At 37.6% G+C, this 18,091-nt stretch overlaps 2 protein-coding genes across 8 annotated transcripts in view; one reads left to right on the top strand and one right to left on the bottom strand.

The window, feature by feature from the left end:
• DNTT (DNA nucleotidylexotransferase) overlaps positions 1-18,091 on the bottom strand; it is a 143,780-nt gene that overhangs the window by 105,619 nt on the left and 20,070 nt on the right. Inside the window, exons 2-4 of one of the 3 annotated variants that reach the window (XM_054207189.1) lie at positions 17,043-17,180; positions 8,148-8,287; positions 5,064-5,169 (exon numbers count right to left, since the gene is read on the bottom strand). The gene's annotated coding sequence lies outside the window, so the exon portion shown is untranslated. Of the gene's footprint in view, positions 1-2,697; positions 2,759-5,063; positions 5,170-8,147; positions 8,288-17,042; positions 17,204-18,091 lie in introns of those variants that run through there. The other 2 variants (XM_054207191.1, XM_054207192.1) reach the window with 2 other exon arrangements.
• BLNK (B cell linker) overlaps positions 14,622-18,091 on the top strand; it is a 109,801-nt gene continuing 106,331 nt past the window's right edge. For 4 of the 5 annotated variants that reach the window (XM_054207180.1, XM_054207179.1, XM_054207184.1 and 1 more), the window contains exon 1: positions 14,622-14,721. Coding sequence is in view for 1 of the 5 variants with exons in the window: in XM_054207181.1 (XP_054063156.1) it covers positions 14,719-14,721 (3 nt within the window). In the remaining 4 variants the exon portion in view is untranslated. The remainder of the gene's footprint in view (positions 14,722-18,091) is intronic. The other variant, XM_054207181.1, reaches the window with a different exon arrangement.

Raw genomic sequence — 18,091 nt, 5'->3', positions numbered from 1 at the left:
TCTCAGCTGAGCTTTTGCAGCTTTTCTCTATGTAATCTAACTCTAAGCCTTTTCTGCATCCTTTAAAGTGACCCTATGAGGCCCCAAATTAAATATAGCTCTTGGGCAAATCAGTGCATTCATGCTGGCGAGTGCTTTATACTGAATGCAGAGGAGCACACAGGGTGTAGGAATGCAAGCAGGTAAAGAAAGTGTTTTCTGTTCATTTCCTGAACAATTGTGAAAGAAATATTTGTTTGATTGGAAAAGGCGGAGCTTTTTCCATGAAATGAAATGGAATCTCTCTCTGTGATTGAAAGGGTTCATTCAACCAAAAATTAAATTCCTTGTATCAATTATGCAAAAAATACCCACATTCGGCTTAGGTTGAACAACGTGTTTCATTTGCTATGAATCCAGGTAACATAAAAATATTTCAGAATACTTGTTTTCCTAATTCCTTATTTTATTTTTAAATTTAGGGCTAATTTTTATATTAAAATATAATTTTTAAGTGACAATTTAAAAAATCCACAAATCTTAAAAGAAAGCATTTAATCTATTTCCAGTTTTTTCCTCTCCCAGAACTTCTTTTCCATGTTTTTCCTGTAACACAGCACTGGTTGCTCTGCAGAAGCTGGTGTTACTATGTAGTTAGAGTTCACTGAAAAGAAATGCCTCCATTCTCCAAAAGGTGATTAAAAGACAAGTCAACATAGAAGTTCCCATCTTAATTAAACATCTCAAAGGTAACACTGCTGAATTTAGCAGAACAGTAGCACTGTTGGAGAAACATTAGTTAGATGCAATGCCAATAAGGGCATGACCCTACTGCTTTATTTCACCTCATTCTGCTGGTGACATTAAGTGGTTTATCTAAGTTTTGTAAACACTGAGTCCTAAATGTGCATAGGCAACATGAACTTCAGAACAACCAGTTCCATATACCTTACGTTGTATCTCCAGCTTTTGTTAGATTTTCACAACAGCACTGAACAGTGTTGGGGGGTGTTGTTTGTGGTTTGGTTTTTTAAACATATGCTATTGTTTAAAGAACTTGCAAACATTTTTTTCACTATGATCTTGATTTTTAATAGTCATATTTTGGCGTATCAAGACTAGCCATAATGGGGTTTAGACTGATATGGTGAAAAATGTAGCTATCTTGATAAATTCAAGCTCTCACCAGAAATACATGGCAGATGTGATCCATTCACCTTCATCAATTTCTGTGCAGCTGGATTATGGCAAATTTTCAAACACTGGAAACTTTTTATCAAAGCTTGATATTTTTTATGAACTATATACTTTAGCTCAATCACAGTCATAGGATATAAAGGAAGAATTTATTTACATGCACCATAATTTCTGTTATGGAAATGGTCACGCTCTATAATGACTGTTAGTCACTTGCAACCTTAACACCTATGAATTTATGAATCTCTATTTGAAGCTTTCATGAAAAGATGACTAAAGATGAGTACTGTGATTTCTACACTGAGTAGTTTCCAGTTTCATTCCTGGTTTACGGCCAGCTTCTGGATTATCTCTGCTTCAGCTAATGTAACTGCAAATCGAATAGATGGCAAGAACACTTGTGTTTCAATCGCTTGTGATTCATTTAAGATTTTCAGAAGCCTGAATAAGTAAACAAGAGTTCAGTAAGAGCTAGGGAAGAGTGGTGCCCTTTACTCCGCAACCGGTGCAGAAAAAAAAAAAAAGTGCTTTGTACCTGCATACCAGTGTGTACACACGTGTATGCACATTTCGCTTCTGTGAATGCTAAAAACATTTTGTCTGTATTGGGTAGGTCAAATGCTCGAAGCCGAAAACACGAGTTGGTACTACTTTATTGAAGACAACAGTCCCATATCGCCAAGCATTCAGGACAGCAACTTTTTCCTGAGGGATTCAGAGATTAAGGGGGTATGTAAATCCAGGCCACGTTTTCTTTCTATCCAACTATTTATTACTATACTATCCAGGCAAGAATATTATACCATAATATCTTGCATAATGGCCGAAAGACTTAATTAAATTCCAGCCTGATTACTTGTATGACCCTTATCTGCGTCACAAAAGTGTTGTTACTATCCATATATGTTTAATTTCTTTCTTCATGGGATTTGTTCTAGATATAAATTCTTCTGAAACTAATCTCATACTTTTTAATTGAAGCTTGTAAGCCAAATAATTCTGTCCATAAGATGGAAATAAATCAATAAAAGACTTTTTTTTTTTAAGCCAGATTCCAGTGTTTGATCTAACACTGTTTATCCACCAAATGTTAAAAAAGTAAACTGAAATGGAACTGAAGAATTGTTCAGTGAATGATTTGGATCAACTACATCAACACAAAGGGATGATGTTCCTAAATGAGGATGATTCTGTGCTAAGAACAGCTCATCTAAATTCCCAAATTTTTGTGATCACTGCATTTGGTGGGAAAGGGAAGGCATGTCAAATACTTGAATAGTTCACCTGAGAAAAGAGTGAGAACTACTGCCTCTGACTCAGAACACACTCACTGTTTCCCCTAAACACAAACTCACTGGCAAAAAAAATGTAATCCTTTCAAAAAAATGCAACAATAGTTTTTGGTTCATTGTTAAGAGAGAAAATTCTTTCAAGGTTTTGGTGATTTTAAGAGATGGTTTGATGGAGATTAAGGTATCATTTCAAATATACTGCTGACACACTTCTTTGAACTTGACTTACCGAAGCACGAAAACGTACATGGAATGTCTGTGTTCGATATCACTTATTCCCAGATCTCTAACTCAGAAATCACTGTTTAATCAATCCAAAAGCAGAGAGAAAATCCATTAGGTTTACAATCAATGGCTGTATATCATCTTCAAATAAAGCCTTCATTTAAGACCTCATTTCAAACTGAACAAACATTGAGTCCTGAAATGATAGCATCAGCAAACATCTATTCACCAGGAAGTGTATCAAAGCCAGAATCTGGCATATCATAATATAGTTTCTATTTACCAGGTGATGTACGCACATTAGGATTATCAGCCCTGGCAGACAAATGAGAAGGTGAAACTAAGCACTTTAGTACTTTTCTCCTTTTCGTATGCTGGTCACAATAAAAAGCAGATTTTGGAAATATCTTCTAGAGTTACCACAACATTTTGCTCATGAAGGTACAGTGAGAGGCTGTCGCACACCTATACAAAGCTCTGAGGTTGAATTTGTTGTACTTCCACTGCTGACACATAGGGGAACATTAGGAATTCTGTCTAACTTTGGTAATTATGACTTGCTTAGATTGTGCGAATAGCATTTAAGACGAAAATGAAGATTCCGAAATAAAAGTCAAAGTGTAACATTTTCTTTCGAAAGTGTGGCATTACTCTACTATTGTCTTCCACAGGGAATTTACCAGGGTAAACTAACAGTCAGCCCCCTCGATAGCAAGTGTCAGTTAGCAAAAAAAATACAATCCTATATCTTGTCATTAATCTGCACTTTTTTTTATCCACAGATCTCAAAACAAGCCAATGAGCTGCCAACTATCTGACAGCTGCAAATGTCTCCTGCATGAATGTATACTGTGGGCTAGATTCCTATCTCAGTTACAACAGTAATAAATGGTCTCTGGGTAAAGAATATCAACATAAAAGAAATGCATTAAATATCTATGCTAATATTGCTGACAGAACCTGTGTTTAGGGCATAAATATGGGAAAGAAAAAGAAGCAGTAGTTGTGGATGTGTAAATATTCCCAATTTTACGCTTAATAAATTAACCATCCAGTCAAATAAACAAAGAAACTATCACACTCCTTTCCAAGTGACCAAAAACACCGCTCCAATTTTGAAAACTAATTATAATGGTTCTGGTTCAGTAAGGCATTTCTATTTGATTTTATATATATGTGAGGTGACTTTATAATTTTGAGTCTAAGGATCTGATGAAGTATTCTTTTAGGAAAATGATTTTCATTGTCAACAAGAGTTGAAGAAATTACCTACGTTCAGCTGCCTTGCATTAATGCTCACACTTTCAGTCTCTACTCCTGAACTCTAACGATTCAATGTAGTTGTTAAGTACTCCCCCTTATGGTCTGTTACAACATGGCATTATAATGCTTTGTATTTCTCTTAATTAAATGCTAACATCTCATATATGCACTGTACATGTATCATCAGAGTTAAGCTGGGCCTATAGCATTGCGACTTGTGTTAGAAACTGTTTCATTGAATAAATATGTCATAATGGATATTTGCAACTTCAGATTATTTGCAACTGCAGATTGTCTGCAGCTGCAGATGATTGTTCATTGTTTTGCTTTGAAATGAGTTTTTGATCACCACTGTTAAATTTCAGAATAAATATATAGAACAAATATATAGGAAAATAATTGATTAAATCAGGGTTGGCTGCCCAGTGTCTTGCTCTTATTGGGACTTACTCTGGACTAGAAATACATCTATGAATTGTTGATAGGAGATTTGTTACTGAAGTGAATTATTTGAAATTGTATTTGTAAGAAACAAATGTAGCACAGTGAAATGACATATTATTAAAATGGTATTCAATAAATTTTCCCGAAGAAGTGGAAAAAACTGTCCAGTATGTGCACGTACATTCTGCTGCATGCAAGAGTATATTTGGTGAGAAAAATTTCCACCTCTGAGTTCACTACTCATTCCTCAAATCAAGCAGTCTATTTCAAAATACTCGTTTCATAACGTACAGAATGGATTTGCAACTTCATTGTGCAACTCTTTTAGAAGAAAGCTTTACTAGTTAGACATTATATAAGATCAGCTGCACTAGATTAAAAGCTGCTCAATATAAAATGCCTTTCACCATTCAAAAAGTCTCCTGCTGTTCCCACTTTCACTCTAGTGCTGACCAAAACCACACAGGGTATCTCACATGCTATAACCAACTGTGGTATCTCATTCCTCAATGCAGTTTGTGCTTCTATGCATTCCTTATTCTACTATGTCCTCATCATGTTTATGCATAGTTACCATCAAGCCCCTTCACTTCTTTTTAGCTCCAACTCATCTTCTCAAAATGCACTGAAAAACATTCATTAACAGCGATGTGATTTCACCACCTTTGTGCTTTGTCAGTCCAGCAAAGTGCTCTGCTCTCTTGAAAAGTCTTCAGAATTCAGCTGGCAACTTCAAAGAAAGGCAAGTGCTAACTCCTCCCAGAAGATCCTGTAATGTTAAGCAAAGCACATTAAGGATTCAGATCCTCTCTGGAAATAAACAGCACTTTATTTGATTCAAGTTCTTCTCCCTGAACTTTAACCGAGTAGTTCTGGGGTCATTTTGATAAAACAGTTTGCTAAAAGGCATCCTTTCTGATAGTGCTTTTATCTTTGCTTACTCAGTTTATAAAAATGAGTGGGTTTATCTGTGATGGATCTACAATTTAAATCTCTAAACAAAATAATCAGCTTGACAATTTTGCAAGCACTATATTTTGTGAGAGTGAATGTAAAAAAAAAAACGGTTTAGAACATTTATTAGACCACTCTAAGCATGCAAACAGCCCAACAGATACAATCCACTGGGGAATTAGGGAAAAACCTACTAAAACCCCCTCACCAAAAATTAAGCCTTGATACTGACATTCCCATATAACATCTGATAAATAGTTCTCGGTACTATTTTAATCTCTTCTGGGAGCGTAAGAAAGAATCTAAAGATCCATTCTCTACAAGCACATTAAAGGATGCACAAGAATCGAACCGTGGGGGGGGTCAGCTCCATTCAAGAAGCTCACTTGATTTTTGCTTTCCAAGTTTCCAAAGTCATACTCATGAAACAAATTCTTCTATTAAGTAAAAATTTTATAACTAGGTCTTAAAGAAGGTGGCTACCTTCTGAAGCAGGGAGGGTTATTCCAGCCAACTTTTCTCCTAAATCCTTCTACTGATATGAAGGTATCAAACATCGCTGAGACATTTTATATGAAATGCTACATTTCAACTTTGCTCTTTCTGAGATTGATTGTATTTGGACAGACTCTACTTTTGCAGGACAGTGCTTTAGAATTCTTCTATATGCAGTTGCACAGAAATATTTTTAAGAGTTTCTAAAACTGCACTTAACAGTAGAAACTAATTGTAAACATATTTTCTTAGTAGTACAGTCAAGGATGTTTGTGTTAGAAAATTAAATGCCATAAATACAAAAGCTCTGTCTTACAGACAGGGTGAGTAAACACAGAAAGCGGCTGTGTATTCCACAATAGAATCGCCTTATTTTTGGGATGCTTTTAATCTTTCAAGAGGGGGACAACACCCCACCCCCACAGGTAGTTTGTAATCTTAAGGCAGACAAATTGACAGAAACCCAGAAAAAAAAAAAGGAAGCAGAAATGCAATCCGTATAAATATATTGCCTCACATCAAACAGAAGGGGCACCTTTTTTCCAGCCAGCTTTCTATCAGTAGCAGCATGAAAGCCAGTCTTTTAGAAAGCCAGCCAAAGTTTGCCATCACATGCCTCCTAGGATGTTCCTCGCCCTCTCCGAGATTCGTAACCACACTTGTGCAGGACTGATGTGTTTCAGCTTGCTTTTGTTTCAGAGAGCCTCTTGACAAGCAAGTACCTGTGCTCTCAAGTTTCCTGGGGTACAGATATGAAATCTGAAGGAGACTAACCTAAGAAACCCCCCACAAAAATACTGCATTTTTTCTGGCCTTGCTCTCCTGCTGTTCTGCTCTTGCAGAGAGTGTTGAGTCAGAGGGTTTTGCGTGCTGTGAGAGACACAGCAAGAGGTAAGAGAGCTGAGTGCAATTCATCTATTGTGAGAACGAGAAGGAAAATGAAAAAACTTATTTATAGTATCATGAACTTTCTGAGCTCAGTCCATCCAGAGCAGAACCTCTATTGACTCCTTCTCTATGCAAAGTAGTTTTCAGTACTGAAGTCTTCTAGTGCCTCAATTTAAACATCACTTGGACCTGCATTTATTTATCAAGTCTTGCTAGATAAAGCTATGGGGAGAAAAGCGAGAAAGATCCCCAGTAAGGAAAGAAAATATTTAATGAGTAAGTGACTGTGTGGCTTTCCAGATGTAATCTCAAAACTATTTGGTAGTTATTGCCCCTTAAATGTTATTGAACTTTCTTTAAATCAGAAACAAAAACATGGCTCTCAAAGCACTTTGCAAACTGTTAGTAGAAACCCAAAAGCTGGGCTGGCAGGGTAAGCAACAGCGATGGCATCACCTCAGTGATGTGAGAGCGCCACGGGATCAGAATGCCTTGAGCACACACTGTGATGGAGTGGTAACTCTAAACGATAAAGCCATTTCTGTGCCTGTAAATCAAACTAAACTAAGGTCAGCCACCCAAGTTAACAGGAAAGAGAAGAGACAAACTACAGTTAAGAGCAATTTTACAATGACATTAAATAATCTGTAATCAGTTATAAGCTCTGGGCCATTCCATTTCATTTTGCTGATGCAGGTATATCAGGGCCAACGTATGCTCCCAGAGCTTTTGCACTTACATCTGCCAATCACATATACAGCACATTAAGTGCTTTGGTTATGAACTGAGGCAGAACTGACCAAGAGGTGAGAATTGCCAGAGAATTCAATTGTCTGCTGTAGTTCACCAATAATGGAGAGAAGCAAAATTGCAAGCAGAAATAACAGATCATGTTTCTGGACAGTGGAAAAGATGTGGCAAATGAGGCATAGGATGCATGTGCAGAATGTGTAGGTGGCAGAGGACTAAAGTCATCACTGCTTCATCTGATTTGTAACTTCTGACCTCAGAGGATAATCACATCATAGTCAACTCTCACTGTTCTGAAGGTCAATGGTGAGGTTTTTATCAGCCTGACATTTATTGTCGACAATTTTTTTTTTTATGTTTAAGTTCTCATTTCATTTCTTTTTAATAACAAAGGAATGAGGACCTGAAGGTTATGCATAAAAAACTCACACTGACTTTTCACAAAATACTCAAATCAAAACAGGCTTCAATTTATCAGGAACGTAGGTAACATTATCAAGGTCTCATTCACATCATACATCCAATCAACTTCCGAAAACAGGCATGGAATTCGAAGGTAGGGTTGCTTTTAAGGTGTGTTCAAAAGCATAAAACAAGCATATAAAAAAAAATTATACCAGAGTGCAAAATTTTTATGTGTTCATTTCTTCTCTTTCTCACCTCACATGGTTTGTGGTTCACTTCTCAAAGTGAAGTTCACTTTCACCAGCTCTAGACGAGAGAACATTTCTAGAGAAGTGGCATTCGCCACTGGAGGAAAACAGGAAGCTTCTACTTCCACTACTGCTCAGTTTATTGTCCTGAAAAGCCCAGAAACATAGTGCATGTTAAATCAAAAGCAAGGGAAAAATCTGCCTAAAACCATGATTGAGATATTCAGTATCCACCTGAATAGCAGCTCATCCTCTTTTACATTATCTGATGAAATAGCAATGTTCTTAAATACATCAACATTACATAAATCATTTATACTGGTCACTGAAGAAGGCATTTTGCAACAAAAATTCTTGTTCCAAATGAAGCTTTGCCAGTGTGTTTATTTCCCACGTTGCTTTAAAGTATATTCATCATTTGAGATATATCATTCCCATGACAATGAGATCACAAGGAATCATGGTATAATGATGTTAGACCAAGCAGACAGAATGTCAGCAGTGTCAAACTGGCAAACATATCATTTAACCAGAGATCAAGAGAGAAAATCTGAAGGTCAGAAATACAATATTTATAATACTGTCAGGAGATGGATGCATACTGAACACCTCATATCTAGATCCTTAAAAAGCTTATCAGAAGAATGTTTACAACACACAAGAGCAGCTGTTACTGGAGTTTTCTCCATTAGGTTGCAATATGCATGGATATTGAGCCCAACATTCCCTAGTATATTCCCTAGGGATAGCAAAAATATTGAGATGTACTTTAATGGTGCTGTTTGCAATGCGAGACACACACAAGCAGTAGTCAGCTACTACCTTCATTGCCACTAATTCCATCTGGTACCACAAAACTGCCCTTTGGTACATCCCATGTCATTATCCAACCTCTACCTAATTATATTTGGAAGGTCCAGCATTTTTCAAATAGGCAGCACATACTTACTTCGAAATAAGCTAACATCATTAGCATGGTTTCTGCCTTTGGAAGAGAGGAGAGAGGAATAAACTGAAACAACTCTGGATTGTCATCAATTCATACTGTAAGAAGCGACTGGCACTGTGCAAAGAAGATACCTGTGAGAATAGTCACAGCTTTCCTTGAGCATCTCTGTGACAATTGAACTGGAGATGATAAAGCTATGGAGGAAAGGTTGACAAAAGCAAAAGCTAGTTCACAAGAAAAATGGAAAGGCAACGGACATAACCATACTAAATTCTGATTGTATTTAGCATATAAGAATAGAAGACTCCTCCAGATTTGGTGTGGGGAAGAATTTGTCACTGAACGTTTCTTCCTTCCATGCCTTTCTTGTTATCATAAGATCATTTTACCTAGATCTAATTTCACTTAATACCATGTTGATAGAGAGGTTTGATGACATTACCATTACCTAAATGATATACAAAACCAAACTAACAAAAAAGAGATAGAATAAAAAGTTATGAAATTATTAAGTTGTGTGACTCAAACAAGAAAAATTAAAAAGTACTTTTTGTCATTTTTTTCCTGATAGTTCTTTCATTTTAAAAGTATTGTTATGAACATAATATCTCCTGAAATATGCTTTTGACATCCCCCCCAAATACTGCAGTCAGAATAAAAAAAAAAAACACAACCACCAAACCTATAGATCTCTCAGGTCTTAAGGTCTTTCTTATTTATTGAGATTTTATCATATTCTCTCTCTGTTGACTGTCAAATAAACTCTGCTCATAAAGTTTTATCTATGTCAGCAGGCTAAGGACACTAGACATGTAAAAGCTCTATTTATGAGTCCAAAAACCTTGAGAAACATTCTCTATTTATACAGCTTGTCTCCACATCACCTCCTTTCTCATTTTCTTTACTTTTTGTACCCTGCCATTTCTACACCCCCTCCCTTTGTCAATATCTTCAATTTCTCTACCCATCTTCTAAGCCCCCCCTTTTCCTTTTGAATTCCTCCTTTCTTCTGTCCTTATTTAACAGGCTCAGTGGTTCATTTTTCCAACCTCATTTTGAGGGAAAATGGGCTCTGTTGACTGGAAGTATGGAGAAGGTCTGCTTATTTTTGGTGCAAACAACATCTGGATGCTGGCCAGCTGACACACATGCTCCACCCAGTTCCTCTTATCTATAAAAGCGAATAACATGCTTCCCTGAACTCTTTGGGCTCCCCAAAACCATTACTCTCTGCTTCCTTCCTTCCACATGCTCTCTTGGTACAATAAGCAATAAACACCTTGTCCAAACAACTCTATATCTCAGATTCTATTCACAGATCTTCCCTCCTTTGTATGACAACTGACCGCAGTTCCCCTCAGATCTTCTGCTGTCCCACAGAAAAGTCCTAGATTTTGCATTGTCCTATTCCCCCATCCAGTTATCTTCCCTGTCCAGTTTTATCTCAATTGTTCTAAGGAAATAGAAGAACTGAAGCTATGACCTTTGTGAATTCATCTGTACATGTTTTTGAATGAAACCTGCATGTTTCCATAGCACAGAAACCCTATATCATAATACTCTACTATATTGCTATACTATATAGTATATATCCACTATATATACTTCATACTATGTATACATTATAATACTGATGGTATATATGGTATAACAATGGTACACTAAAGTTTCACTATTGTTTTGATGCTTCTCTCTAAATTCCCCAGCTGAGGAAGAGCACAGGAGAAACGTCATCCTTCTTCTCTGAACCTGTATGTTAAGCAGAAGGAAATCCCTCTTCAAAACACAAGCAGCTCTCTTTCCCATGACGTACCTTACATTTCCCGTTAACAATGCATCCTAACAACAAATACTTCAGATAGAACTCAAAAATCTGTTGCAACAAGTTTTTCTGGTTCAAACCTCTATCAATTCAGTGAACTCAACTAATACTAGTTCACTGTGGAAATCAACATAACTGCTCCTTGGTAGCTGGATGTACTGAAATATCAAAGGCTGTTCCAAAAGTTACAAGCGTTATAAGGAGTGAAATGGAAGTGTGGGGCAAGTGGAGAATGAAGAATGTACCTCTGTGCCTGCACCTCAAAAAAAATGAGTGGTATTCTGTAACAGTTGAAATGAATTCATATCTTTGTGTATTTTTATTTAAATCTGGCCCTCCTTTAGAAGTCATAAGGGGGCAGATTCCTTAGAAACATCACGTGGAATTTTCTCTAACTACAGCTAGCTGAAGTTGGCCAAGCTCATTGCAATGACAGAGAACTCTGAACCTGGGAAGTAGATGCAGGAAAAAAAAAAAAGAAAACAACAAAGAAAACAAACCATCACCCTGGTTCTCATACTAACTTCACAGTAGTCTTCAACACCTACAGGGTCAACCTTTTGTTGAGATCTTCCACTGTAAAATACCATGCAATGATGCATTAGTACGTCCACTGGGATTTAACATTTTTCCATTTATCTCATATCAAGAGTCATGTACATGGTGAAAGACCTTCTACACATATCAATGCACAAGCCTCAAAGAAATCAAAAGTGTTAGACTAAGAATTCATAATACTAACAAAATCCACCAAAAGAACACAAACGCAATAAAATAAGCATCAGTCATAGCTTTTCAAGTTTAAGCTGCCTAGGAATGTTATTTAAATGATAATGCAAGACACTGAAATAATGCTATTTTTCTGTTTTGAAATTTACTCACTAGATTTTAATGCATATAAGTGTTGCCAGATGGAAATCTGTTCATACACATTTTCCTATATTTTATGAGAACAGTCAACACAGATGAATTTCGAGGAAGGAGAGGTTCTATAAAGAAACGATATAAAATGTAAGTGCAAACTATACAAGCCAACATACAAATCTAGAGGAATAGACAGCAAGTTCTGCCAAGGTGTTCAAACGAATAAAAATCAAAGAAGTGGCTCAGTTAAACTGCAAAGAATATTGAGTACTTGTGAAGGATATCACAACCAAGCACTACAGCATCAATTCCAGCCTTCAAAAAAAATCAAAGAGAATTTCTAATGAACAATGTCACTTTTGTAGCAGGTTGGATTTTTATTACTGTTATATTTTATTGTACTAGTTAAAAACATGAATTTTTGAAAAGATAAAGAAAACTAGGTGCAAAATTCAGGTTACAAACAAATACATGTGGGAATAAGTACATTTTTAATGCATGGTTGGATGTGGGAAAATTTCTCTAGAATAATGGCTGGATATGTTGCTATATTCAAAGAGAAGGTCAAACTAACAATCAAAATCCATATAAAAAGATTTTAGAAGGCTGAGTGACAACAGAAAGAGCAACTGTCCTTAAGAAAATGGTTTTTATGCCGCGTACCCAGCCTCTGTAACACAAAACAGGCAAACAAAAAACCCCCTAGCATTTGGCAATAATTAAAATTCAGCTGAAATGACATGCCCCAGGAATGGGTTGAAAAACAAGTGAAATAAAGAAAGAGGCCATATTTATGCAGCAAAGTGAATACAGAGGAAGTGATTCAAAGGTGGCATGTTTCAAATCAGCATACAATCATAGTCTCCTCAGTACAGCAATGCTGATAACCATTCTTAGCAAGGTTTTTGGGGTCTGGGGTTTGTTTTTTGTGGGTTTTGTTCTCTTCCATTCGAGGCTTCTTTGGGTCTGGGTCTTTTGCAATCACAAGAAGGAAATGCGTTTTAGAGTTACTGTTTAGGGCTACATAGAGAGAGATTTCAATTAAGTAATACAAGTACATGGTTTTGTTCTTTACCATGAATGGTTAATTATTTTTTAACAACGTAATCTACATGACAGAATCCTCCAATGAATTTTATGTTGGCTTGTGAGATAGTTGCTTAAAGAAGTTCTACAGATTATTGCCCTGTATTACAACTTAAAACAAACAGTACACAAAATGAATAAAACATGCAGTTAGTAAAACCGAAAAGATACTATTTACTGGGGAAAAAAAAAAGAAAACAACCATAAGAACAGACATCTACAAAACCCACATGCTTATTTCATAACACAAAAGCTTTCATAACATTTGGGAAATCATTGCTATATTAAGGCTCCCTATGGTTCTCCCTGTTACAGTACTAAATCCTCTCACAGAAACAAGGATGGAAGAAAACACTAGGACAGAAAATAAGGAGATTTTCAAAGATCCATGAAGTATTTAGGCAGGCAGAGTTCCCTTTGGCCTCTGAAAGGCTCCATAATTGACTTATCCACACCATAAAAAAAAAAAAAAAAAATCATTTGCATCAGTCACAAAGGGAATCCAAGACTCTTGAACTTCATTTCCATGCCTCATATAATTGGCTGGCACAGTAGGACAAAAAATTTTAAAAATGCAATTACAACTCAAAAAACAATACTATGTGTTGCCACTGTTGCAGTATATGTTGTCATACGGAACCAGCTATAGCTCCTAAACCCCATTTCTTCTGCAAAACCAGGAAAATTGTTCAGTCTGCCACGATTGGAGTTACAATCGTCTTCTGAGATAGGTCACACCGTTACAAAAGTTGTTATGAATTTGGCATTACAGTTTTATTATTGTAAGAACAGATGTCCATTTTAAGCAATACAGCATTGCTATACTGTGTAAGTGATTTCAAATATCTTCTTGTAGCACAATTTTTAGAATTTCAACAAGAAATTCCAAAACACAAATGTTGAAAACCAAAAAGCAATTTAAGGCTAAAGGCACATGCCAGAATGCAATTAACCTAAACCATCCTCAGGACAAAAATGTTTCTGCAGAAAGTAATTTTCTAAGAAACTCCTTCCATTAGCACTCTTCTAGCGTACATTGGGATATCCCTGAAACAGAAGCAGTTATCACAGGATAAAGAATCGTATACCAAGACCAGTTTGGCCACTCTGTTTTTCAATTAAGACGAAGCCAAACTGAAAAGAGTGCTAAGAACAAAAAGACTAAAGACAATAATTACTTAGGAAGAGACGCTAAGGAAAGTGGGTTTGCTCCCTCAGGAAAGAGAGGAGGTCTAGGTTCAGCCCCTCTGGTGCTGAGACAACAGTTAGCCTTATCAATGGGCACCTTCTCTTGCACCCTGCAGCAGTATAGCACAGAATTATTAGAGTTCTTCCTCCTGCTGTGCCACTGAAGGATGTGGTGAACCTCACACTATCCCAAGCACTCACAGTTAGAAAAAGGGGTTACCAAACTGACTTCCAAGACTGATTCAACTTCCTCTAGTTGATCTAGTTTGATCCTGCCTCTCTGATGATGCCCTGCCTAGATCTCCCAAGCTCCCTTCCAGACCCTGTGATTTCTGTTGATTCTATTATTTTTATTTCCTGTTAAATAAATAATAAAAGAGACAAAAACAATTAGCAAAGTTTTATCAAATTTCTAGACAAATAGCTTTAAGTAAGCCTTCATTTTCCGATGTTCTCTGTGAACTTATTCAGACTGTGACACTATTCCAGCTTTTTACTTTAAGAATGTTTCTCTCCCACCAGCTGTGAATGCCAAGCCTGTCAATCACACTAACAACAACAAAATACATATGGGACAGTTTAAGGAGGAAGAGCAGACATGAGAAACTGCTCCTTTAACTTGTTTGGAATCAATTCCAACATGTGTGCCTGAAGAAGAAAAATTCGTATATGGTAAGTCATGTTCCTTTCATTATTTTTGGATAAAATGCACAAAAAAATCAGTGACAATCGCTCATTTATATACAGTAATACTTCATTGAGCTATTTTGCTCAAGTCTATTTTCCCAAGAGCAGTATGCTAGTATTATATGCAGTAAAGTAAGTTGCATGCAGCTGCTACGGGTTTTTGCAAAGCAGAACTTGATTTCGAAAGTTTTGAAATAATTTAACACATTTAGTGTTTATGTTCATAAAAATATATAGTTGTATTTAGTAAGAGATGACAGTGGTATGATCTAGGAATCAGTTTTTACACTGTTTATTAGAAATTTCTATGAAATGGCAAATTGAGAACTTACTTTATGGAACTCTAAGGAGCTGTAGCCTGTTAAAACACGCCTCTCGTGTGGCTTGCACATTCCAGACTGTAGCAAATAAATTAATCCAAATATATACTGTAAAGACCTGTTAACTCTGCTTTATGTACAAGTTACATATGAAAATAACCTTCTGTTTAGAGGTGTATAAAAATGCGCACGTTAGCTAAGATTCCTCTGAAATTTGGTAGTTCTCAAGTACCAGCTACCATTTTTCCTAAGGGGTCCAGAAAAATGAAATTTCTTAATATATAGAATCAAATTTCCACCTTTTTTGAGGAGTGAAATTGTGAACAGTACAGATGTAAAGTGTTACTGTCTCTAGTTAGATACAAGTTTAAAGTAACAGATTAAATATTATTTATATATATATAAATGTACTTTATTTAATATGTAAATATATAATAATATAACAGTTTAAAATAACAGATTAAATAATAACAGTGTTTGGGTACATGTACTCAAACACAATTTGAAGACTGACAGTGTCCACGCCAGATCAAAAGACTCCAGGGAATACCCAACAGCAAGTGAGCATGAGCTGCCCAAGGCTAGTGCTTGTTCTCATTCAAGTCTCTATAATCTGCTTCAAAGTTATGTGTAGGCACCTGGCCGTTTCAAAAGAAACGGCATCTGTGCCCATATTCATCTGGAAGCCTCAATATTCTGCTCAAAGATCCCCCCCACTGCAGCCCGCACAGCCTACATGTGTTCAAGTGTATATATTTACTTGGATTGCCATCAAAGGTGGTATATTGCATACGGTAACGAGGGGTATGAACGTACTAAGTAGAATTGGTAACCAAATCCGGAGTCCTCCTAGCTAACAATTCTTGAAATAATCCCCTTGAGGGTAGTGGAAAGCAAGTAGAAGTGCATGATAATATTCTGCATTTTTACTGCACACACTTGAAGAAAGAAAACTCCAGCACTGATCAAGCCAACATCAATATTGGCACTGAGAGATCAGCTGCAGGATCCCAGATGAGCCCCCCCACATCCCTTTTTTTAATTTTTTTGTTGTTGTTGTCATTTTTAATATGACTAAAACACAAATGCAAAATATTTCTTGCAAGGTACAGTCCCCGTGGTTCAATCACCTCTGCTACAGCCCCTTTGGGAACACAAAGCTGAATGTGACCTTCCCAACAGATCTCTGTCTCGTTCAGTGGAGAGAGGTGACCTGCATAAATATGGGCCTCTTGGGAGTGCTCTCCTGAAAACCCCGAATACAAATTAAGGCAACATCAACACAGGCAATGATAGGAGAATTAGCCAAAATGTTAGTGTTGGGGAGAGCAATCAGAGAGAAGAGGGAGGCCTGGGCACAGCAAGGTGGGCGACCTGGCGGGGCAGAGCTTCAGCTCACACTGCAGATGACCAGGCGTATAGGGATATAACAGGGGAGGGCAGCAGGCAGCACGGAGCAGCTCCTTGCACACCAGTATTTCTGAAAATGCTGGTGGCCTGCTGGGCCATGGTGAGAAGAGGAGTGGGTACTGCTGTCAGCATGCACTAAATTGCAAAATCCTTAAAAAGCTATTTTTAACCTGCCTTTGAGATGTTCTGAACTAAAACTGCTTACACCTACTCAGTAACAAAACTCAGCCTGCGCTGCAGAAATAACACCATTGCTGTGCTTCACTTTCTTCATGTTTCACATCTGATGCCATCTGTTATTTTGCTGTTTCCCCCAAGCAACCATTAAAATGGTAATTCACACATATCTCCCACCCAGCTGCTTCCCACCTCCACCATACATGAAGACCTACTTGTGTATTACCAACACAATTACGCCTGTGCTCAAACTGGGCAAACAAAATTTCTTAAAGAATGCGTGCAACTCTTTCTACTCCTGCACACAATGGAAGAGAGTATCACTCCCTCTTGTCATCCGGGCAGATGTTGTCCCCCTTGGAACAACTCACAGCCAGAACAGTATGAAATTCAACATACCTTTTTTATAGTATGCACAGCCAGGCACTTGGAGATTATTCTGAGGAGGCAAAGTTGAAGACACAAAGGCTTCTACCTCAATTCTGCATTTCTGAAACTCCAGATGCTAAGTTTTGCCAGATTCAATGTTCTGCAAAGCTACAAGACAGTAAAGAGTTAAGAGTATTCACTGGCAACAATTGACCTGTCAGTCAATCTAACAGGAAAAATACACGCAGGAAAATTTGAAGAAGGATAGCAGATGAGACATTTCAACTTAGCTGAAACCCATTTTAATCTTTGAACATGTGCCACAAATCCATTTTGCACTGGGAAATAAAACAGGAAGAGTAATTGGAAAGCAGAATACAGCATTCCTTGGTCTCCGGCCTTTTATGGAAGCTTTCATATTTCTACTGTTGTGGTGACTTAGAACTGCTGAGCAAAATAATCTGGGTTTATTTCAGCAGCTGCATCTTTGCAATTTTATTGCCCGTTCTACAAAGCAATGTCTCAAACTTTTCCCCCTTGCTCCATTTTAGAATATGCTCCCTGCCCCCTTCTTCAATTTAAGAATCACATATGCCGCTCCTCTCAAACTGGAAGTGTGTTCTGTGTTAGAGGTGAAGAGGCAGCGAACGGCTGTGGCTGGGGCAGGGACGCGGCTCAGGGGAGATGGCTGGACAGGGACGGGGGTGGGAAGGGGCAGAAGGGCCCATCCTGAGCCTCCTCCACTCTGCTCCCTCTTGACTGGCTTTGAGCAACCTGGTCTGCTGGAAGGTGCCCCTGCCCAGGGCAGGGGACTTGGAACTAGATGATCTTTAAGGTCCCTTCCAACTCTAGCCATATTATGATTCTATGACTCCATCTGAGCCCCAGGCCCCACTGAAAACATCTGTCTTCCTCCTCCTGCAGTCCAGGAACAATTCCTGACTGTGCCTGCCCAGTCCACTGCCCACCTCCCTCCTTCAAGGGTAACGGTCATGGCTCCAAATTTGGGAATCATTGGTATAACGTAAGTTATATACATGCACACAGCATACACAGAAACCATATCCAGACCAGTAAAT

The sequence above is a fragment of the Rissa tridactyla genome, chromosome 6 (genome assembly GCF_028500815.1).
Source record: "Rissa tridactyla isolate bRisTri1 chromosome 6, bRisTri1.patW.cur.20221130, whole genome shotgun sequence".
Classification (NCBI taxonomy): domain Eukaryota; kingdom Metazoa; phylum Chordata; class Aves; order Charadriiformes; family Laridae; genus Rissa; species Rissa tridactyla.
This window is presented reverse-complemented; position numbering and strand designations above follow the sequence as displayed.